This window comes from Sapajus apella, unplaced genomic scaffold (assembly GCF_009761245.1).
Source record: "Sapajus apella isolate SASKATOON/1434 unplaced genomic scaffold, GSC_monkey_1.0 scaffold67, whole genome shotgun sequence".
NCBI lineage: Eukaryota > Metazoa > Chordata > Mammalia > Primates > Cebidae > Sapajus > Sapajus apella.
The window spans coordinates 11,873,618-11,897,914 of record NW_022437007.1 but is presented as its reverse complement, the minus strand read 5'-3'; the positions used below and the strand labels follow the sequence as shown (position 1 = coordinate 11,897,914).

General features: G+C 44.2%; 1 protein-coding gene and 1 long non-coding RNA gene across 9 annotated transcripts in view; one reads left to right on the top strand and one right to left on the bottom strand.

Annotated features, from left to right (window-relative positions):
- Positions 1–24,297, top strand: part of TRIM2 (tripartite motif containing 2) — a 142,716-nt gene that overhangs the window by 46,136 nt on the left and 72,283 nt on the right. For 2 of the 8 annotated variants that reach the window (XM_032248634.1, XM_032248633.1), the window contains exon 1: positions 19,454–20,039. The exons of the other annotated variants lie outside the window; for them this stretch is intronic. In XM_032248634.1, coding sequence (XP_032104525.1) covers positions 20,037–20,039 — 3 coding nt within the window. In that variant the 5' untranslated portion in view covers positions 19,454–20,036. Of the gene's footprint in view, positions 1–19,453; positions 20,040–24,297 lie in introns of those variants that run through there. 8 annotated transcript variants of the gene reach the window in all.
- LOC116530536 lies at positions 9,512–10,542 on the bottom strand. The gene is made up of 2 exons (XR_004260052.1): positions 10,098–10,542; positions 9,512–10,067 (listed from the first exon to the last, which is right to left on the bottom strand). It is a non-coding gene; the product is annotated as an uncharacterized LOC116530536 (long non-coding RNA).

Below are 24,297 nucleotides of genomic sequence, written 5' to 3'. Positions count from 1 at the left end.
ATTCTCTCTTCTCTTTTGTCTTTCCTGTTCTCCTTTCTCTTCAACAAATAATAACTTTTTTTTTAGGTATATAAATATCTCCTTTGTTCATCTTTGTCTTAATAAGATACAAAATTTTCGAGCAATATAAAATGCCTATGCATGACAGCATCCTAACTTTCTTTTTTTTTGAGATGGAGTCTCGCTCTGTCACCCAGGCTGGAGGGCAGCAGCATTATCTGCAACCTCCTGCCTCAGCCTCTGTAGTAGTTGGGACTGCTGGTATGCGTCACACGCCGAGCTAATTTTTCTGTTTTCATTAGAGAGGGGTTTCTCATATTGCCCAGACTGGTCTTGCACTCCTGGGGTCAAGCAATCCAACTGCCTCAGCCTCTCAAAATGCTGGGATTATAGGCATGAGCCACCACGCCTGGCCAGCATCCTAACTTACTGCGGCAGTAAGTAGGTCCCTAATAAAGGCTGAATATCATACCCATACCCATAATTCCTTATTTGGCTTAAACACAAAAGATTATCGCTGCCAAACCGTGCATAAGAATTGTTAGACTATGTTTGAAAATGTTTTCTTAAAAGCCGGTCGCGGTGGCTCAAGCCTGTAATCCCAGCACTTCGGGAGGCTGAGGCGGGTGGATCACAAGGTCAAGAGATCGAGACCATCCTGGTCAACATGGTGAAACCCCATCTCTACTAAAAATACAAAAAACATTAGCTGGGCATGGTGGCGCGTGCCTGTAATCCCAGCTACTCAGGAGGCTGAGGCAGGAGAATTGCCTGAACCCAGGAGGCGGAGGTTGCGGTGAGCCGAAATCGCGCCATTGCACTCCAGCCTGGGTAACAAGAGCGAGACTCCGTCTCCGCAAAAAAAAAAAAAAAAAAAAAAGAATGAAAATGTTTTCCTTTAATAATACTGCCGATACCTGAGGCCAGGCAATAAAAGTAAGACACAATATCTTATTTGGTAGTGTTTTCTTTTTGATATTGTTTTCAGACTTCCAGTTGGAAGGAAGAGGTTTTGCATCATAGTTTATACTACATATCTGTATAAGCAGTAAATATTTTTCTCCTACTTAAAATCAAATAATGTTTAGTGACTAGACTATCTTCAGCCACTGTGAAAGGACGTAGTTTAGGAGTAAATGGTGTCCTTTCCTACATTGCTTCTATTATCAGTAGGAGGTTACTACCTATGCTTCTAAGGCTCTCCAGATTGTAAGCACTCATAAATTCCAGCTGGGCATGGTGGCTCAGCCCTGTAATCCCAGCACTTTGGGAGGCTGAGGTGGGTGGATCATGTGGTCACTAGTTCAAGACCAGCCTGGCCAATATGGTGAAGCCTTGTCTCTATTGAAAATTAAAAAATTAGCTGGGCATGATGGTGTGTGCCTATAATCCCAGCTATCTGGAGGCTGAGGCAGGAGAGTTGCTTGAACCAGGACCTGGGAGGCAGAGGTTGCAGTGAACTGAGATCGCACCCTTGCACTCCAGCCTGGGTTACAGAGCAAGAGTCTGTCTCAAAAAAAAAAAAAAAAAAGCTCATTAATTCAGAATTCATGAAAAAGCAAGAGTGAACTACAGAAAATCTAAACAGCTGTTTTAATTTTATTACTTCCAGTATTTGCATGTATCCAATAACCATATAACCATGTAAATGTATCATAAAGCTTACCTTAATCACTGGAGGAGAATATTTTCAGTAAGTTGTATTAAAACCTTTCTCATAGAGTATGCGTCACTCTGAAGTAGATTACACTGTCCTGATGAACTTCCTTACACCATTTTCCTAACAGATCCCTTCTACAAGAGCTCAAAGGCATCTTCAGCTGATGTCCGATCATAACAAGTAGTTCTGAGGTGTTTCACATGAGTACCTGGTGTAGGAGGCTGTGTTCTCCAGAGCAGCATTGGTCACACAGCTCTGGCTAATGTCCAGACTGGCTGGACGCTCAGTCCTTCCTCATCTCACACTGTTGGAAGCCATGTGCTAAGACTGCATTTGTGCTGCACCATCACTGGGGGATGGTCCTGCCCCTCCCCCATGGAGATCACAGGTTGGTGGGCGAGACACCCCTAACTAACCAAACAAATATTCCCTTACAAACTGTGATAACTGCCATGAATGATTCAAATGGGCAGAGTGATACATAACAAAGGAGCACACCTACTTAAGTCAACAGGGTCAGGAAGGCCTGAGAGGGGACAGTATTTGAGCATTAGAGCAGAGAACCCAGGGAGCAGGAGCAACAGCGGGGCGGGGGGCGAAGAGGAGCCAGAACCTTGCATAAGAGTGCCGCATTGCTCAAGGCCAGGCTTGGTGGCTCACACCTATAATCCCAGCACTTTGGGAGGCTGAGGTGGGTGGATCACATGAGGTTGGGAGTTCAAGATCAGCCTGACCAACATGAAAAAACCCCATCTCTACTAAAAATACAAAAATTAGCCGGGCTTGGTGGTGCATGCCTGTAATCCCAGCTACTCAGGAGGCTGAGGCAGGGCAATCACTTGAACCCAGGAGGCAGAGGTTGTGGTGAGCCGAGATTGTGCCATTGCACTCCAGCCTAAAAAGAAAGAGTGCCTCATTGCTCATGAAATTCATTCATTTAGCTATGAACTAAAGGAATGTGGCCTCCTTTTCTGAACTTAACGATCTCAGAACTTGTACCTGAGGAAAACGGGTGCATGGATTCTTGAAAAGCCAGAAGCAGAGAGAATGGAGGAGAGCCAAGTAGCCAGAGGCCACATGTATGCCAGATAAAGGTCCCAGGGTGCTGCTAGGAGAGCACTGGCCATTAGAGTAAACAGCAAAATAGAAATGAAACCCATTTTTGTAATGAATAACTTTTAGAGTGTAAGTTTAAATGAAGATTGGGTTTTCCCATTTCTGGGGGCAAACAAACGTGTTATAATAGCTTTTTTTTTTTTTTTAGACGGAGTTTCACCCTTGTTACCCAGGCTGGAGTGCAATGGCGCGATCTCGGCTCACCGCAACCTCCGCCTCCTGGGTTCAGGCAATTCTCCTGCCTCAGCCTCCAGAGTAGCTGGGATTACAGGCACGTGCCACCATGCCCAGCTAATTTTTTGTATTTTTAGTAGAGACGGGGTTTCACCATGTTGACCAGGATGGTCGTGATCTCTTGACTTCGTGATCCACCCGCCTCAGCCTCCCAAAGTGCTGGGATTACAGGCTTGAGCCACCGCGCCCGGCCTCTATAATAGCTTTTTAAAAATATAATGGGAATTCTACCGAGGCACATTATGGAACAAGGGGCAGGCCAAGTGCCAGAACACGCTGGCCATCTGATGCCAACCACGTGGGCCCTTTGAGTAAATCCGGTGCTTTTATCACCTCACCCTGCTCACCAATTTGACTGAATTAAAAGACTGTACAACTGCTAATGATGTTACTCTGCTCTTACATGTTTATTTTAGTGTTGAATTTTTACTGTCAAGGTTACTCTGAGGATATGGGGCTTCTTAACTACACAAACTTGGTACTTAACCTTGGTCTATTTTGTCTTGTATCTTTTGCTTTCCTTTTCTGTTCCCAGGAGTCTGCCTTCTCTGTGAATCCCCCTCTAACAGGATGTTGTGGTTTATTTATTCCCTGCCCTTTGCCATGTAGATGGGCGGATTTTTAACCTTTTAGTACCATAATCCTTTGTGGTAGGTTCCTGTTTCTCTGCTGTCTTGGGAACTCCTGCTGTTCAACTGTGGTGTTTGCATATTTATAAACTCTTAACCATGGGCTCTTCAAGCTGACCAGCTGTGGCATGTGAGCCACTTGCTATTCCTCAGCCTTGTTTTCTAGTCTCACTTAGCAAGACCTTTGCTTGTTGTATTTCCAGTTGTGTCTGTTGCAGAACAGGCTTGACAGAACTACTGAAATTATAATGAAACTCAGGCAGCCTGCACAGACCTCCAGCTCCCCAGGTCTGCCTGTAAAGGGAGGACGGTGGGGCAGATGGCGAGCAGCAGGCACTCCCAGTCAGGCCTGGGATTTGTGAATGGCTTTGCCACTTGCTGGCTGTAAGGCATGGTTGTGGCTGGGAGAAAATCACCTCCCCAGCTCCCTGGTTCTTTGTCTATACAATGGTGATCAGACTGGATATGTCCACCGAGCACCAGGTGTCCTGAAGAGATGGGCAGGGGCGGAGGCAGCACGAGTGAGAGGTGAGCATGTTGGCAGGGGCCCCAGGCCTGGTCCGTTTTCTACACAAAGGATTTCGTGGTTTTAAAACCACAGGACTTTGTCACCTCTAAGGTCCATTCCAACTTCAAATACACCTCTGATTCTATAAAAGGATGAGAGTCTTGTGCCTTCCTGCTTCATTACTGGTGGAGAGGCCCTGCCAAGGCAAGGAAGGAAGTGGATTAGGAGCTAGGCCTGGGGCTAGGGTGGAGCCCCCAAGCTGCCTATCAGCATCACCAACCTGAACTGAAGTCCCCCCATGTGACTGGAAAGTGTTAGAGAAAGTGAGGGAGTTTATGCCCTTCATTCAGGTTGTTGGGTTTAAAACTGAAGATCCATATGACAGGTGACCTTTACTCCTTGAGAGAGTACCAATGCTGTGCCATGTGACAGGGCAAAGATGAAAGGCAGTGCCAGATTCCTTGACTGTGGGCCTGTGCTGCTTCATGGGTAGGGAAAGGGATCACTGATGCAGTTAGTTACATCCTTGCTAGATCCCAGATCCTCACTTTTTCCTTTCTAAAGAAGTCTAAGGTAATAGACTTGCTTTCTTTCTTCAACAGATAGTAGCTAAAAACAAGTGGCTGCCGGTCATGGTGGTTCATGCCTGTAATCCCAGCACTTTGGGAGGCTGAGGCGGGTGGATCACCTGAGGTCGGGGGTTCAAGACCAGACTGACCTACATGGAGAAACCCTGTATCTACTAAAAATACAAAAAAAAAAAAAAAAAAAATAGCCGGGCATGGTGGTGCATGCCTGTAATTCCAGCTACTCAGTAGGCTGAGGCAGGAGAATCATTTGAACCCAGGAGGTGGAGGTTGTGGTGAGCCGAGATCTCACCATTGCACTCCAGCCTGGGCAACAAGAGCAAAACTCCATCTCAAAAAAAAACAAAAACAAAAACAAGTGGCAATTTGGTAGGCAGCCAGCTGGTTATCTATGACTCAAACTATTAAGGATGGAGACATTTGTACCTGGGCCATGTTCTTCCCAGAGGAGAGTCCTTACTAAGTCAGAGGGTGTTATTATGACATCTGACCTTGAGGATGCTTCAACATGTTAATCAGGCTAGATAAGCAAATTCTTCAGTAAAAATGGCTGGGCATGGATAGTATGTGGTTTCTTCTCCTTCCTCCTTTTCCTCTACTTCCTCCCCTCCTCCTCCTTCTTCTTCTTCTTGTTTTTTTTTTTTCCTTGAGACAGGGTCTCACTCTATTGTCCAGACTGGAGAGAGAGCAGTGGCACAATCACTGCTCACTGCAGCCTCAACCCCCCAGGCTCAAGTGACCCTCCTGCCTCAGCCTCCTAAGTAGCTGGGACCACAGGCATGCGCCACCACTCCCTTGCTAATTAAAAAAATTTTTTTTTGTAGAAACGGGGTCTCCCTCTGTTGCCTGGGCTGGTCTAGAAATCCTGGCCTCAAGCAATCCTCCTGCCTCAGCCTCCCAAAGTGTTGGGATTACAGATGTGAGCTACCGCGCCGTCCCCTTCTTTTTTCAATTAGAGATGAGGTCTCACTATGTTGCCCAAGTTGATTTTGAACTCCTGGGCTCAAGCAATCCTCCTGCCTCAGTCTCCAAAGTAGCTGAGATTACAGGTGTGTACCACTGCACCCAGCAACACATAGTTTTTGAAGATGTACAAGAACAAATTTGATTCTTGGAATGGATTTATAAGAAAGCTTGGCATTTCCTTTCTGTCAAAGGAACCAAGTTTATTAATTGCAGTGCCTTTGGAACAGGTACATATTTTAATATTATTACAGAAAGAATGTCTGGCCTGAAAAGAATTTGATATGAACTAGAGAACAAATGTCTTTCTACATTGCAGGAGAAAGTAAAGCATAATGTCCTATTTCTATCCAAAGATACTTAAGAGGGAAGGGAGAAGGAAAGGAAAGAATAAATTAGGAATTATATGGAATGACTTGGGATACCTGTTTTACAGTTAAATCATTTGTGATCTGATTTCCATGTTGGCGGGGCTTGGCCTGTTTCTGCCGGGCTCTTCCTGCCTTCCCTCATTTTCCCCAGCTTTCTTCATTCAGCACACATTCTTTTTTCTCCCATCCTCTGTGGGTAAAATCTAGGGGGCTTGTGACCCTCTGAGATGTTTCTTGCCCTACTCTGTGCATAGCACTGAGAAGCAAAGTACACACAGTCAATTCTTGCACCTGTCAGGAGCAGCTTGCCTCCATTTGCAAAACACGGGGTGATCCTATGTCTAAGGAACTGATTGTCTTTTCCATTTCTTATCTTGTGCACAAGCCAATGGTAAGTTCTGTTACTTATCTTGGCTTATACACAAGTAAACTGTAGGTATTGTTTTTCATTTAGGAGGTTTTTGCCATCCTTGGGTTGGTTTATAATATTGTTAGTCATACCAGATTGTGTCTTAATGTCCAGACACTGAATTAGGGACCCACCAACTTGATTTTCCTCTGAAACAAAATCTACAAAAGGTGTGTCAATCATTTTGTTAGGCTTGAGCAGGGGTGGGCAAATTGTGGCATGTGAGGCCCATGAGTACAGCCAGCGTGCTAACAATGGTTTTTACATGTTTAAATAATTTGGAAAAAAACAACAGAAAAATAATATTCTGTGACATAAGAATTTCAAATTTCAGTGTTTATAAATATAATTTCATTGGAACAGTTATAAGCATTCCTTTACCAACTGTTATTTATTTGTTTGTTTGTTTATTTATTTTGAGACAGGGTCTGGCTTTGTTGCTCAGGATGGCGTTGCAGTGGCACAATCACAGCTCCCTGCAACTTCTCCTCCCAGGTTCAAGCGATCCTCCCACCTCAGCCTCCCAAGGATTTGGGACTGCAGGTGTGCACCACCATGCCCGGCTAGTTTCTTTGTATTTTTTGTAGAGACAGGGTTTTCCCATGATGCCCAGGCTGGTCTCGAACTTCTGAGCTCAAGCAGTCTGCCTGCCTCAGCCTCTCAAAGTGCCGGGATTACAGATATGAGCCACCACACCCAGCCCCTTTACCTACTGTTAATGGCTGCTCTCACACTACATTAAAATTGAGCAGTTGCAATAAAACAGATAGTGTATTGACTCACAAGTCCATAAAGTGTCTGCTATACTGGCCCTTTACAGAAAAGGTTTGCTGACTCCTTTGCTTGTATAATGAAACAGCAACAATAGTTGACATCTTTTGAGCCTTCCTATGTGCCAGACAATGTGCTACGCATCTTTTGGGCATTATTTTGTTTAATCCTCATAACAACCCTGTAAAGTGCATCTCTTTTTACTGCCATTTTACAGATGAAGAAAAGGAGAGTCAGAGAGGTGGTGTAATTTGGCCAAAATCACACAGCTGGGCAGTATCAGAGCTGAGATTTGTACCCACGTGTGTCCAGTTCCAGAGCCCGGATTCTTGTCCACTATAGAACATCAGCACCTATGCATTTCCTTGGTGGGTCTGAAGTAGAGGCCACAGATAAAAATTGTTAATTGTCTGAGGCTTAATTAACTTTTATTTCAAGTAATTTAGTTTAATTTATTATTTGAGATTTAATATCTGTTTCTCTTAGGAGAATGCGTACGTTCCTTAGGATGGTGACTATCTGTGGCTCCTAACACAGTGCCCAGCATATAGTAGAAGCTAAGTTAAAAGCCTGTTGAATAAAGTGGATGTGGAGTAGGAAAGAGGGCAGGAGAAAGGGAGAGGAAAAATGGAGGATGAGAGACATTATCAAGGAAGAGTCAGGGTGCCCAGCATTGGCCCTGAGGTCATGGATGGCTCTGCCTTGGCACTGGGCTCACCCTGACCCAGGGCTCACAGGTCCAGTCACAACATCCTTCGGTCAGGCCTCACCTGACCGTGCACACATTTCTTCCGCTGCGGCTTGGCTTCTATTATTCTGCTCTTGCTCCTCCCCTCTGCCTCTGATGGCCTTGTGGCTTCCTGGCACTGGTCCAGATGCAATGCCAACCCTTGAAAGGTGAGTCAATATTTGTTTAGAGTGCATTCATTAGGAGGAGGACGTGGAAGTGACACCTCCCATTCTCATGTCCGGAGACGATGACCACGTCAAAGGGCAAAACTGACACTTGAAGGGGACCAAAAGGAATCATTTCTCTTCTTAAGAAGTCTGCTGGCTTTAAGTAAGAGAGGCTGGCCAATGAGGACTAATTTCTACAGGCTGCTGACCAGCACAAAAGTCCAGGTTTCTTTCTCATGAGAACCAGTGGCAGGTAGGCATGAACAGACTCTCTTCCTTCCTGGGACTGGCCTGGGATTAGAGTTAGTGTGAGACCTCAGCAAGAGTAACAAAGCAGTACTGCAGCCTCTCAGCTGTGTCAAAACCAGCAGGGAGACACCAGTGCTAAGTGGGTGAGGAGGTGGAGGGAGGCTGTGTCCAGCCTGGTGTGATAAAAGTGTATAGGTGCCGGGTGCAGTGGCCCACACCTATAATCCCAGCGCTTTGGCAGGCCAAGACAGGCAGATCATTTGAAGTCAGGAGTTCGAGTCCAGCCTGGCCAACCTGGTGAAACCTCGTTTCTACTAAAAATACAAAGACAATTAGCTGGGCATGGTGGCACATGCTTGTAATCCCAGCTACTCGGGAGGCTGAAGCAGAAGAACTGCTTGGACCCAGGAGGCTGAAGTTGCAGTGAACTGAGATCGCACTACTGCAGTCCAGCCTGGGAAACAGAGTGAGACTCTTTCTCTCAAAAAAAAAAAAAAAAAAAAAAAAAAAAAAAGTGTATTGGCATATCTCTTCTGATTTTGCATGATTCTGTCTACTCTCATGTATTGATGTAGTTTATTTGGCCTATGAAAAGATGATGAGGTGTACTGTATTAGTGAGCTATTCATGTCTAAAAACACCCCACAAATGCTTACTGAATCCTTAAATGAGCCCAACTCCAGGAGTAAAAAAGTGAATTATCAGTCATTTTTTAAAGGAACTCATAAATCTACTAGTGGCCATAATAATGACAGTAATAATTTATGTTCTGACTGATTATGATGCATCAGACACTGTATCAGCGTTTTTTGTTTTTTTTTTTTTAAAGAAATCTCGTTCTGTCACCCAGGCTGAAATGCAGTGATGCGATCTCTGTTCACTGGTGCATCTGCCTCCTGGGTTCAAGCAATTCTCATGCTTCAGCCTCCCGAGAAGCTGGGATTACAGGCGCCCACCACCACACCTAGCTAATTTTTGCATTTTCAGTAGAGACAGGGTTTCACCATGTTGGCCAGGCTGGTCTTGAACTCCTGGCCTCAGGTGATCCACCTGCCTCAGCATCCCAAAGTGCTGATATTGCAAGCGTGAGCCACCATGCCTGGCCTAGATCAGGTTGTTTGCATAGACTAAACAAACATTTCCTTCTCCTAACAAATCGATGTAGTCGGTACCCTTGTCATCCCCCATATACTTGAGGTAATTGAGGTACAGAGGTTAAATTACTTACCCAGGGTTATACAACTTGTAAGTGGCAGAACCAGGATCCAAATGCATCCTTGGCTCTAGAGCCCATCCTCTTCTCCCCCACCGTACCATATCATGCTTCTGATGATAGCAACCTGAGACTTACTGTGTGTTAGGCATGGGGCTGACACTGACACACTGGGTCATTTAATCATCACAATGGTATTAGGAGGCAGCATTTTACAAACGAGATAACAGAGAGGCAAGGAGCAACCTGCAGATAGAGCAAATCCAGATGTGCCTCCAGAGCCCGTCCTTTAATCGCAGTTGGATGCTGACTTTGATCTCAGGATTCTAATAGTGGATGAAAGTGACCCTGAATTGTCGTGCCAGGCAGGCTGCTTAGGAAAATACTCTTCTGTATTAAATAACTTGTTGGAGGGGCAGCCTTCTGAGGATGGTGGCAGATTCCCCTGTCCTCAGATTAGCTTCCTCTGCCAAAGTGCTCAGACTCCTACTTCAGTGTCACCTCCAGGTTTTAAAATGTGGACACCCAGGCATGATACCAGGACAAAGCCCCACTCCACTATGGGCGCATCGGCTCAGATGCTGGAACCCCCCAGGGTTGGCAGGCAGAGAGCTGTCGACCCCGGACGTGGGAAAGGGCCACAGTCGGGAGCACCCAGTTCCTGGAGGGCCAGGCCAGAGCGATCTGCGGGGCTCACAGTTTTGATGCTGTCGCCGTGGACCTGACTCCCTCCACCTCCCCGCGTCGCCACCACTTGAATCAGTTCTTTTACAGAGTGGTTCTGTTTCCCGGTGAGACAAAAAAGTTAGAAAAGGAAACCTAGAGGGGGTGGAGGAGAAGAGAGAGGTTCAGAATCCCGGCGCGTAATCGCCATCTCGGTGGAGGGGACCCGCCTGCTTTTCTTCTGCCCGAGAGCAGCTCCGCTCCCGCCTCAGGGCGGGGCCTGTTGCCATGGAGCCCGGGCGCCCGGCGGAGCGTGCGCAGTGAAAGCGCCCTGGGCTCCGCCCGGCCTGGGAGGCCGGGACTCTGAGGTTTTACCAGGCCTGTGGTTATCATCGTAGGATGGAATCCTAGAGGTCGGGTGATTTGGTCGGCAGAGAGGAACATTTGTGAAGTTCTTTCTAAACTACATGTTGGTCTAAAAGTAATCCACTGTCTGGGACCCAGAGGGAGGAATGTGTGGAAGAGGCAGGCATTATTAGCAGCGGGCCCCGCCTCGGCCACCTCCCTGCTCCCGCCGCGGCCCTGGGGGCTCTGCTCCGCCTCCGGCTCAGTCGCCCACGGAGACTCCACGACTCATTAATCCCAGCCCTGTAGTCAAAACCACTGCATTAATTAAACAAGGTAAATTGGTGAGGCAAGCAGGAACTTGGCACCGCCTTTAATTTAATTGTTAAAATGAAAAGTGTGATTATGGAGCTCTGTTTAAGAGAAAAACAACAGTTAATACCGATGTCCACATCAGTGTAGACCAGATGCAATCAGGAACCCATAGTTCGCACTGGGAGATTACATTCTGGGTATACTCAGAATAGACAGAGTCCAACTTTGAATTCTCCAGGCCAAACAATGGCGAAACAAAAGAGCCTTGTGTTTGCTTGCTTTTGCTTTTTGTTGTAGTTAGAGCAGGACAAAGAATAATGAAGGGGTAGGCACGTTATTACTTGGGTATTTAATAATCAGTGCATGGCAGAGCTTGTGTTTTGCTTCAGTCTTTTTTTGAGACAGGACCTCACTCTGTCACTCAGTCTGGAGTGCAGTGGCCTGATTTCAGCTCACTACAACCTCGGCCTCCTGGGTTTAAGTGATTCCCCTGCCTCAGCCTCCTGAGTAGCTGGGACTACAGGCATGCGCCACCATGTCTGGCTAATATTTGTATTTTTAGTAGAGATGGGATTTTGCCGTGTTGTCCGGGATGGTCTCAAGCGCCTGACCTCAAGTGTTCTGCCTGCCTCAGCCTCCAAAAGTGCTGGGATTATAGGTGTGAGCCACCACACCAGGCCTGCTTCAGTCTTTTTACAAAACTACAGAACTCCCTATAAAGAATAATGCTAGAGAAGGATTATCAATCGGATGGTTTGTAAATACCTAGAAAAGAAAAAAGCATCCTGAGTTTCATAAGAATAAATGATGCCAGAACAACCAAAATTCCTCATTGGATAGCTGTGAATCTATGTTCAATATGAGTCAATATGAGAAAAGTGCCAAGAAAGGTACAAGCACCTCGGAGGCAGTTAACAGAAGGACAGAGCCTGGAGCAAGGAAAGTGTTGGTCTTGCTCTGCTCTGTACTGAGCAGATCTCATCTGGATATGTCTTCAGTTTGGGGCGGCTCCCTGTGGGAAACACACTGGGCAGGGAGTCAGGGGTGCTTGATGTGGGTCTCGTTGCAGACACAGCCTGGCTGCAAAGGGCTATCCTTATCCTTGAGACCCAGTCAACATGACTGTGAGTTAGAGGCAGATAACTCAGTCTCCAGGAGTGATTTTGAGAGGTTCTATTCATGTCATTTATTTTTGTGTCACCAGTGCCTTGTATACCACCTGGCACACAATCATTTGTGCAATATTGTGTTATCATTAAAGAGTCATCCCAAGGCCAGGCCAGTTCTGGTGTGAATTCTTGGGTTGGAACTGGATCAGCTGGTTCCCAATTCATCTATCTGCATAACCCCGATAGGTTAAGGCCAACTTGCACCTTATCTCTTTTAAGGATGCTTAAGAGAAAGTTCTTTCTGCTTCATTCACCATTACTTCCTGACAGTCCTGTTTGTCCTAAAACCTCCCCCACAGCCTCTAATGAATGATCCCAACCCGTAAATATAGGGGGCCTCACCAAGGCTACTGTTAGTAGGGAGGGAGGGGCTCAGCCTCTTGGGGTCCAAACCAACCCACTCAATCAAACTGACTACAGAGCGCCTGGACTGTCCGGAATCTCCGCTTTGAGGACCACACCTGGAGTGCTGACCTGTGAAATCCACCATAACAGTACTTCCTCTTCAGTTGCTCATACCTGAACTGAAGGCTGGAAATAATTATTTCTTACCATCTTCTTTCATAAAACCATTGGGCAATAATTTTCATAAAGTTTTTATATTTGTTTGTTCGTTTTCCTTATGTCTTTAAAATTTTTTCTACTTGACATGTTAATGAGGTACAATGTGATCTTTCAATATGGCTGCACATTATGTAATAATTAAATCAGGATACTTAGCAGATGCATCACCTCATAGCTTTATTATTTCTTTGTAATGAGAACATTCAAAATTCTCTCTTCTAGCCATTTTGAAATACACAGACTGGGTGCAGTGGCTCACGCCTATAATCTCAACACTTTGGGAAGCTGAGATGGGCATATCATTTGAGCCCAGGAATTCTAGTCCAGCCTGGGCAGCATGGGAAAACCCTGTCTCTAAAAAAAATACAAAAACTTAGCTGGGCATGGTGGTGAATGCCTGTAGTCCTAGCTACTGAGGAGACTAAGTTGGGAGGATCGCTTGAGCCCAAGGAGGTCGAGGCTGCAGTGAGCATCAGTCATGCTACTGCACTCCAGCCTGGGTGACAGAGTGACACCCTGTCTCAAAAAATGCAAATGAAAAAATGAAATCCACAATACATTATTGTTAACTGTGGTCACTCTACTGTACAGTAGAACACCAGAACTTACTCCTGTTATCTAACTGTAACTTTGTTGACTAATCTCTCCCTATCTGCCTCCTCCAACCCCAATAAAGCTTGTTGAAATCAGACACACGGAAAATGAAATGATGATTGCATTAGGCAGAGTTGGTAAGCTCCTGATTTCAGGTTGCCTCTTCTAGTTGGTTATATTTATCTCACACTGAAACACATCGCCTCTCTACTCAGCGGGTTTTGTTCTACTCTGAAGTTGCCTGATTACCGTTCCTGTTCTTGCACATCTGGGGCAGGTGACACACTGAAAGAGGAACGGTGCCAGCCAAAAGACCTGGACTCTAGTTCACCTCTATTACATGTGGCTGCTGCGTCCTGGGCTGCTCACTTTACCTTTCTAAATCTCTATTTCCGCTAAAATAATAATGCCTGCTCTACCTGTTTCTGGGTTAGCTTTGAGGATCAAAAAGAAAATCTATGAAGGTATTGTCTTTTTTTTTTTTTTTTTTTCGAGATGGAGTCTCACTCTGTCACCCAGGCTGGAGTGCAGTGGCACAATCTCAGCTCACTGCAACCTCTGCTGCCTGAGTTCAAGTGATTCTCCTGCCTCAGCCTCCTGAGTAGCTGGGATTACAGGCACCTGCCACTGTGCCCAGCTAATTTTTGTAGTTTTAGTAGAGATGGGGTTTCACCATCTTGTTCAGGCTGGTCTTGAACTCCTGGCCTCGTGATCCACCCGCCTTAGCCTCCCAAAGTGCTGGGATTTCAGGTGTGAGCTACTTCGTCCAGCCTATGAAGGTACTTTCTTTTTTTTCGAGACGGAGTTTTGCTCTTGTTGCCCAGGCTAGAGTGCAATGGCACGATCTCGGCTCACTGCAAACTTGGCCTTCTGGGTTCAAGTGATTCTCCTGCCTCAGCCTCCTACGTAGCTGCGATTACAGGCGCCCACCACCACGCCCAGCTAATTTTTGTATTTTTGGTAGAGACGGGCTTTCCTCATGTTGGCCAGGCTAGTCTTGAACTCCTGACCTCAGGTGATCCATTTGCCTTGGCCTCCCAAAGTGCTGGGATTACAGGCATGATCCACCACGCCCGGCTGAAGGTACTTTCTAAATCATAATCTACCAGATATGAAGAATTGCCTGTCCATAATGGTTTTTGATCCGGTTAATTTTTTAAATTCTGAGATGAATTTTCACCTTTGTGCCATGTTATGTCATTTGTTCATTCGTAGGACTCTTATCGTTCCATATCTACTTATTGGGCACCTAGTATGTGACAGGCACTGCACTAAGGGTTGAGAGTTAAAGATAAAAGATGGAACCTTCGGCTGGGCATGGTGGCTCACGCCTGTAATCCCAGCACTCTGGGAGGCCAAGGCAGGTGGTGGATCACCTGAGGTCAGGAGATTTCGACCAGCCTGGCCAACATGGTGAAACCTCGTCTCTACTAAAAATAAAAAAAAATTAGCCAGGTGTGGTGGTGGGCGTCTGTAATCCCAGCTACTCAGGAGGCTGAGGCAGGAGAATCATTTGAACCCAGAAGGCAGAGGTTGCAGTGAGCTGAGATGGTGCCATTGTACTCCAGCCTGGGCAACAAAAGTGAAACTCTGTCACAAAAAAAAAAAAAAAAAAAAAAAGGATGGAATCTTCAGCAGTTTTCAGCAAGAATGCTGTGGAGTACACAGGAGTGGTACTGAATCCAGACTGTGGGTGGGAGTGTCTGGGGGGTCAGAGAATCCTTCCTAAAATGAGTGAGTGGTGGCTTTCCTGAGGTTTTGTTTGTTTGTTTGTTTTGTTTGGTTTGGTTGGTTTTTTTGAGATGAAGTCTCGCACTGAGGCCCAGGGTGGATTGCAGTGGCCTAATCTCCGATCACGGCAACCTTCGCCTCCCGGGTTCAAGCGATTTTCCTGCCTCAACCTCTGGGGCAGCTGGGATTATAGGTGCCTGCCACCACGCCGGCTAATTTTTTGTATTTTCATTAGAGATGGGTTTCACTATGTTGGCCAAGCTGGTCTTGAACTCCTGACCTTGTGATCTGCCCATCTCAAAGTGCTGGGACTACGAGTGTGAGACACCGTGCCTAGCCAGCTTTGCCGAGTTCTAAAGAGTCAAAGAAATTAACCAGGGGCAGGAGGTAGGAGAGGATGAAAGTGTTCCTGGCAGAACAAGTGGTGGGTGAGCCTAGAGATTAGTGTTTCTCAAAGGGGATGCCACTGACATTAGTGCTGTGGGGTCGGAAGTATTTTTAAGGCACTCTCCCATGCTTTGGAGCAGGTTTGGCATCCCTACACCCAGGCACTAAACGTTAGTAGTTACCCACCCCCAAATGCACTCAGTATTACAGCCATAGTGCCCCTTCACATTTCCAAATGCATAGCTTACTACCCCATGGGAGGGGGTGATACCATTCCTTGGCCGAGAGCCACTGCTAAAAAAAATACATGGTGGAATTTTCAGAGATGTTTGAACCAGAGCAACTCCATCTTGAATAGGAGTTAGGTAAAATGAGGCTGAAACCTACTGGGCTGCATTCCCAGATGGTTATGGCATTCTAAGTCATAGGATGAGACGGGCGTTGGCACAACATCCAGGTCATAAAGACCTTGCTGATAAAACAGGTTGTAGTAAAGGAGCTGACCCAAACCCACCAAAACCAAGATGGCCACGAGAGTGACCTCTGGTCCTCCTCACTGCTACACTCCACCAGCCCCATGGCAGTTTACAAATGCCATGGCAATGTCAGGAAATTACCCTATATGGTCAAAAAAGGGGAGGCATGAATGATCCACCCCTTGTTGAGCATGTCATCAGGAAATAACCATGAAAATGGGCCGCCAGCAGCCGGCAAAGGCTGCTCTGTCAATGGAGTAGCCTATTCCTTTTCTTTCTTAATAACCTTGCTTTCACTTTGCACTGTGGACTCACCCTGAATTCCTTCTTGTGCGAGATCCAAGAACCCTCTCTTGGGGTCTGGATAGGGACCTCTTTCCAGTAACAGAATGTCTTATGAATTGGAATGTGACTAGGGAGGACAGAAGGTGGAGAAGAATCAGGAAGCAGATGCTGGATTATAAATTACCTTGTATGCATCCTAAGGTGTTTACTTTCTGGGACAAATTTTCTTGAGCAGGGATAGGCAGACTGTGTATAAAGTGCATTGGATTGAGCTTGGCACGTCATACAGGATCAGTAAATACTGGATCACTAGCTCTCATGCTCCTGCCTATTCCAATCTAGTAGCATACGTCCTCTTCTTATGCATAGGTACTATCTGCATACTTCCCCAGTGCACAAATCGTAGTCAGACTGGTTGATGACAATTTAACTTGAATGTCCATTCAGCTGGAGGGAAACAGTGGGGAGAGCCAAGGCAGCTCCAAAGTCAATAAGGTGTGCAGTGGCTATAATCCCGAAAATCTTGGGCTCTTCTCTGCCCTTGAGACCCCCCCAATCTGACCACTTTAGGCTGCAATACGGGAAACTCCGATTCAGAAACATAACCAGCAGAAACATAACCACTACCACGGAAAGAAAGTGCCAAGGAGATGATCATTGCCACTTCTGTGGGGGACCCCCATGGTAACTCAAGCCCCAACTTATAAACAGTTGGGTTATTTGCCAAGACAGATGATAGAAATGAGGCTGTATTTTCCTATAATAAACAATATTATGTGTGTTAGAATCACAGCTGAGCCCCCAAAATCCATTTAACCTATACAGTGATTAAGCCATGGTGGTGAGGGTATTTGAAACCCAGCTATCCTACATAATGCTATTTCCATGGAAGAAATATTCCCAATTCCAGGTAAAAGATGAGAAACAGATATCACTTGCATTTGTTCTAACTTTACCCCAGGCTTCAGCCATACTTAGGTATTACTCTCAGGTCCCATGAGCCATCTCATGCCTTTGACTGTGCTGCATTCAGTGCCTGAAATACTCCTCACTCCTCCCTGCCCCCGCATAAGCCTTCTATGGGCGCCCAGAGCATTCACTTCCTCTTGCTGTCAAGCATTTACCACTTTGCATTGCAATTGCCTGTGTACTAGTCCTTCTCCCACACTACTAGATTGTGACCTCCCTGAGGGCTAAGAAATATTAAATTCTTCTCTGTATCCTCAATGCCTACTCAGTGCTTGGAACACACGACACCCAACAAGTGTTTATTGGAATGAATGACTGAATGAGTAAGTTAACATCCTCTGGCTAGAAGCCCAGCAACAAGACCGATCTCTCCCACTTCTCTACCTTCAGGGAACAGAGACCTGATCCAGTTATAGGTCTCAAGAATCTGGGTTGACTGGAGGAAGAGAATGAGAGAGATCAGGAGAAAGGATGTGCTGGGGAGGGGTCAGCATTTGATGAATTTGGCTTTGGGATAGGTTGAGTAGCAGAATGAGAAGAAGACAGGACTGCTGGTCACAGTAAGTCAGATACTGTCTGATGGCCTGTCTTAGAAAGAAGACTTGTAAAACTGACTGGGGGTAGCCTGCCTCTAGTTTTAGGAGTGGGTCCTAATTAAACTATAAACTTCCAAAGCAGAACATATGTCCACACAAAACCTTGTACACAAATGTTTTTATAGCAGCACTGTTCATAATGGCCAAAAAGTGGAAACAATCAGTGTCCATTGACTGACTAACAGGTGCACAAAATGTGCTAAATTCATCCAATGGCAAAGGAACGAAATACTAACACATGCTGCCACATGGATGAACTCGTAAAACATTCTGCCAAGTGAAAAAAGCCAGATACACAGGACCGCATATTATATGATTCTAGTTCAGAATAGGGAAACCTATAGCAACAGAAAGTAGATTAGTGGTTGCTTAGGACTGTGGATATGTGATGCCAGAGGGAAGAGAGTGATAGCTAAAGGGTATGAGTTGGGTGTTTGTTTGAGGTGATGAAAATGTTCCAAAATTGGCTATGGTAATAGTTGCCCACATCTGTGAATATACTAAAAGTCATTAAATTGCATAATTTAAATGGGTGAATTGTATGGTATGTGAATTATAATTCAATGAAGCTTTAAAAAAAAAACAGCTGGGTACGGTCGCTTATGCCTGTAATCTCAGCACTTTGGGAGGCTGAGGCGGGTGAATCACGAGGTCAGGACCCATCTCTACCAAAAATACAAAAAATTAGCTGGGCGCCGTGGTGGGCACCTGTAATGTCAGCTACTCAGGAGGCTGAGGCAGGAGAATCACTTGAATCTGGCAGGTGGAGGTTGCAGTGAGCCGAAATCGTGCCACCGCGCCTGGCAGGTGGAGGTTGCAGTGAGCCGAAATCGTGCCACCCCGGGTGGCAGTGTGAGACTCTGTCTCAAAAAAAACAAAAACAAAAACAAAAAAACCCACAAAATCTCTAAAGTAGGGTGAACTGGGATTTTGAGAACTGTGAATTACCTAAAATGGCACACCAAAATTGGCATGTGTGTGCATTTCTGGGGTCTGTCAATTTTGATGCATTCTCTATGATCCCCCTCCTCCTTCTACCACCAAAGGTAAAATCATCCCTGCTCTGCAGAGCTGAGGCCCCTTCAAGGGCTCATTGTAATGCCTGACTGCGTGGAAAGCACGTGATAAATATTAATGTAATCAAATATACAGATGCCCAGTTTTAAAAAATAAACATTATTGATCCCTTTGAAACTAGTAACTAACCAAGGAATAGAATGCAGTACTGTTCCCTGCCTTTATTGATGCAGAAAAAGTAACGGTTGTGAATTCTACTCTGATATGTAAGATTTTTTATTCTAAATTATTATTTGTAATATGGAGGCCTAATCACTATCATATAGCTACTTGCTGACCATTTTTTCGATATTAATGCCTTTTAAAACTAAGTTTAATGACTTGGCAGAAAATTAAGTTATGTTATTTGTCGTTTCTCAACTTTTAACTGAAAATTTCATGATCAGAAAAGAACAGGGCCTGGTTATCCCCGAATCAAAAAATGTACCGTTTGATTTTTCTCTGAATCGTTAGAACCGCAAAAAGCAGAGAAATGTCCTTGCATGATTTGACTTTGTGGAACCGTATTTTATACGTAGACCTACCCTAGGTAATACCTAGAGAGGAAAAGTTGTAGGGGCTTGTGGAACTGGACTTTTTTTTTTTTTTTTGGCATTAAAAAATTATATGTTTCAAGCTACTTGAAACATCTAAGAAAATCAGTCATCTCTCTAACGAGCAAATGTGTGCTCTCACACTCGCGCAAAGCATTTCTCTAAATGTGAACTTCTCATATTGAGGTACCTACCATATGCCTAGTTTCTTCCCAGAATCTATTCTCACTGCGTTCTCCGTTTGCGTCCCAGCCCTCCCTCCGTCTGATTTGTAGCACTCCCGCTACCTGCCCCGGCTGCGATGCGCGGAGACTGCGCTGGCTGCCTCTCCCCAGGTTAATCCTGCAGTCACTTTCTGGTGATGGAGCTCAGGGGCCCAGCACGAGAGCATGGAAACAGCTGACTGCTGACTCAGAGGGAAAGCAAGCCACCCACGAATCTCATTGCAGCTCGCTGCTGCATCCCCATCCCATAATCCCTTGCCTGGTTTGCTGCAGTCTTTTCAACAGACGCTCAGTGAGAAAAAGATGTCCTGTAAGATCAGGACCGATTGGTGTGAATACCGAAGGGGGTCTTCCACTTGTTAACGACCCAGAAACATTCCTGCCGACTTTCCAGCCTTCTCTTATTTCCTCCATTTTTCTCTTCCTCTGTTCTGTGCATGAACTGGCACATCACTACTTAGAGCAGAAGATATGCTGGGCTTCTGATGATGGCTGCACTGCATGGTAGGGAATTTTAACCGGTCTCTTTGCATGGTGCTTCCCAACTTGAGGTGTTAGCAGAAGCGAGCGTTGTTCTTTTGGATTGCCGCGTAGATGCAGCGACAGACTTGGGAGGATTTAATTATTTGCCTCGTTGATTAGTCTGTTTGTCTTCAGAAATGGGTAGGTCCTAAATGTTCAGACTGCTTAGCATTGTGCCAGGTGGATTGCTGATTTCTCCTGCTCTCTCTGTTCTGACTTTTTCCACTCTTCCTCTCTCATGGCGATGCTGCATCCCCTATAGCTGTAAAATAGAGACCCATTCTTTGCTTAAACAAAGGCATCACATTAACAAGTATGGGGAGAAAGTCATGCAAGATTTTCTTATCAAGTTCTACTGTGATCTGACTAGATTTGTATTTTTACCAGTCTTTATTTTAATGTGTATCTTGGCTTATTTTAAATAGAAGAATTTTGCCCCCTGCATCTCTGTGTTGGGCGCAAACATGGAGATAAAATATTTAATTTGCAGGATTCCTTCCTTGCTGCCCCAGGGTGGAGGAGAACGTGCGATTCGACCCTCCCCCCACTCTGTCCTCTGTTAAAGAACCCTGGGGTTGAGTTCCATGGCTGGCAGTTACCATTGGAAACCCATTCATTCATAATGCATGACTCGACCCTCTGAATTCTGAATGCCATTGAGGACCAGCAAACAAACATGTAGGAGATAATTTGTTTTTTTTTTTTCTGACAGTTTTTTTTTTCTCCTGCCTTTGAAGTACAGTCAAATCTCTGGGTGGAGCTCAATGATAGCACTACACAGGAAAAAAAAAAAAAAAATTCTTGGGTTGGTCCTTAGGTTTGCTTCCTGAAACAGTAAGGGATTATTTTTGTGTCAGAGCTTTTTCTACAAGTATGCCCCACCCTATCATTATTCCTTCATTTCAGGGGATAGGAGAGCAAGTAGCAAGGCTGTTTATTTTAAATTAAAAACTGAATGTTAATAAATGGATTTCTGAACCAAAAGATAAAATAGTATTTTTGTCTTAAAGAAAAGATAGTTTCAATGTAATGGCTTTCAGAATGAGGTGTTTAAAAGATTGTGTCTTTGGCTTAGATCATGTTACAGCAGCTTTATTCTCTATGAACATTTGTTTTAAAAGAAGGTTTTAAAACTCCAGTATCTATGTAAGGAGAGCCATTTGTTCATGCAGAATTCTTCAAATGATTTCGTAAGTGTTAGGATTCAGTTCTGCCAAGTGTGAATCTGTTTTCTGGTGTCTTTCATTATTTCAGGCAGAGGCTTGAGACCCACTGTTCCTAACCCACTGTAATGTTAAATAGTGCACGCCCCTCCCAAGCAGCACACAATGAGAAGTTTCATGTGTGCTGTGGTATGAGAAAGCAGCCTTCGGATGGGGAGACATGAGTAGTAACCCTTCCTAAACCTTTAAGTGTTTTGGTCCAGTTTTCTCCTAGGAAGACACAATTGATTTGCATTGGAAAGGTTAAAATACAGCTGAATGTAAAGATGTTCTCTGATAGAAAGTGTTGTTTCAAGATAGATGAATGCAGCATATGTAACCTACACATGTTTAGTCTTAAAATCTATACACATTTTTTGCCATAGTTAATACTATAGTCCTGCAATGACTTAATTTTTTTTTATTATAACAAAAGTTTAATGGATTTTGTTGCTTGAAATTGGATTGAAAATGGATTTTGTTAACTTGGAATAAAGTTAAAGCATTCTTTGTCTTACTAAGAAATGAAAATGTTCTTAATCTGGGTATCCATAGGCATTAATTTCTTCATATTTAGGAGTTTCTTTCATCTCTCTTTATTAGGGAAAAATCCCAAATATGTGGCAGTTTTAAAGACTCCCTTGTGCCTTTTTAAATTATTTCTATTATAAAACTAAGACTACACCCAAATATTTTATGTATTATAAAATATATTTTATATATTTTATAAGAGATATACTTTCAAATTTTAAAAAATTTGCTGCCAAATTATTTACTTTCATCGTTTTTTCTTCAAAACATGTGACTTGAATTACTTCTTACTATGGCATAATGATAATTTGCACATATCTGTGATAGCCTTTTTATTTAATCTCTGATGCCATCTGTGTCCCTTTATTACTTACATGAAGGCTTTAGTTCAGAGTAGAATTTGCTCCATTATAGGGTTGGCTATTAGGGTTTTCTGATGATTTTTATTGTGCAGGTTGTCTGAATTCAGTGGATTAGATTTCCTCATAGAATTCGGATCTTTAGATTGGATCAGAAAGTGAGAAAATAATGAGCCAAGTATTCAAATAGCATCATCGCAGGAAACAGATTTCTGCTTTTAGTATGCAAATCTTTCTATTCCCTTCTACTTTACCTCTTTCATCTTCACATTCTCAACAGCCTCCATTTTTCCATTAAGTGCTTTTTATTATTGTTTTTAAACGCTTATTACTTTAAGTACTTATTCTAATCAACAAGAGAATTAAATAATATGCTTCCTATATATCAGGAGCAAAAAGGAGCTTCCTTTTATATAGAGCTGTGTCTCTTAGTTCTGTTGTGAAATAATTTTCTCTTCTCCCTTCTTGCTAGTTTCTTCCAACCTCCAGAATTTAGCCAGTGCTTAGCCTGCTTGCTGACCTCTGCCTTTTTTGTAGTCCCAGAATACTTGGCCTCTTTGTGTAGCCTCCAAGCAAAGCAAGGGAGGAGACCTGGCAAAGTGATGGATGCGGGGAGTGGAGACCCCGAGCATCTTGACTGTCCCAGAGTGCTGTGAGATGAATGTCTATTAGCCTAACCACTTAACATTCCACCACACAGACCCAGCCTGATCTTAACAATTGGCTGCCAAAGGTGAGGCAATGACCTTCTTTATATACTAAAGAAAGAGGTAGAGGAAGTAAGCCTCCATATCATAAAGACAAGTTGGGTGCTCATTTTAACAACCACCTTCCATTTAGTAAAAACCATTTCATCTGAGAAAGCTGTCATACATCTGACTCTGAAAATAAGGAGAATCAGAACCTTGGAGAGCTTGGACACACCCTGCCTGAAGACAAAAGTTAAAGTGGATGGCTTCTGAATGCCTTCCCCCCAAACACATGTACACACCCACACACATACACACACATACACACACACATCATCATCATCATCATCATCATCATCATCTGGAAAGATAATGCATCTAGCCTTCTAATTTACAAAATGGCCCATCTGGGATAGAGGCTTGATTTAACTGGAAATGGGTCACCCTGTTTTAATTTCACTGAAGATTGTCCTCTTTTCTTCTAATTGAGACCTCAGTAACAATGCAATTCAATTGCAGGCAAATGATAATAGGCTCATAATTTTAAAAATTAAAAATACCTTTTTCATCATGTTTTAATTTATGCCACATGTTCTGGCAAGTACAGGGTAGCATATTGTGATTTACAGATAATCTGAATGGTTCAGGATTTCCTTTCTATAAATGTACCAGAAGATTTGTAATTGCTTGGAAAGCTGATGTTTGCATATCCTCACGATAACAATAAAAAATGGGCGGGGCCTGGCGCGGTGGCTCAGTTTTGTAATCTCAGCACTGCGAGAGGCCAAGGCCGGTGGATTGCTTGAGCCCAGGAGTTCAAGACCAGCTTGGCCAACATACTAAAAATACAAAAATTAGCTGGGTGTGGCGAGGCACACCTGTAATCCATCTACACTAGATGCTGAGGGAGGAGAATCACTTGAACCTGGGAGGTGGAGGTTGTGGTAAGCTGAGATCACACCACTGTACTCCAACCTGGGAGACAGAAGGAGACTCTGTCTTGTGGGGGGAGTGGAGGGGGAAGGCATCTTAATAAATAAATACAACTAAAATGGCACCAAAGAGAAGCAATGATCCAGGAATACCATAAAATTAGACTGTAGGAATAGAATTGAGTACTTTTAAGATGATGTATACAGCTAGTGCTCGACTTACGACCACGATTGGTTCCAGCAGACCTGTTGTAACACGATTTGGTCGTTAAGTTGAGTAGGCTATATGTACAGTACTGTGAAATGATGTTATAAAAATCTTTAAGTCATATTTTATCATAATTTTCTTTCATTATTGTTATATATCATAATTTTCTTTGTTCATTTTATGTCATTTGTATCATCTCTACACCATTTTGTTTCTTATTTTTACATTCATCAGGTTTAAGTAAAACACTGCATTACCAGTACAACTGGTTTAATATTTGCAAAACATACAGAATTACAAAATACAGGTGCATACAAAA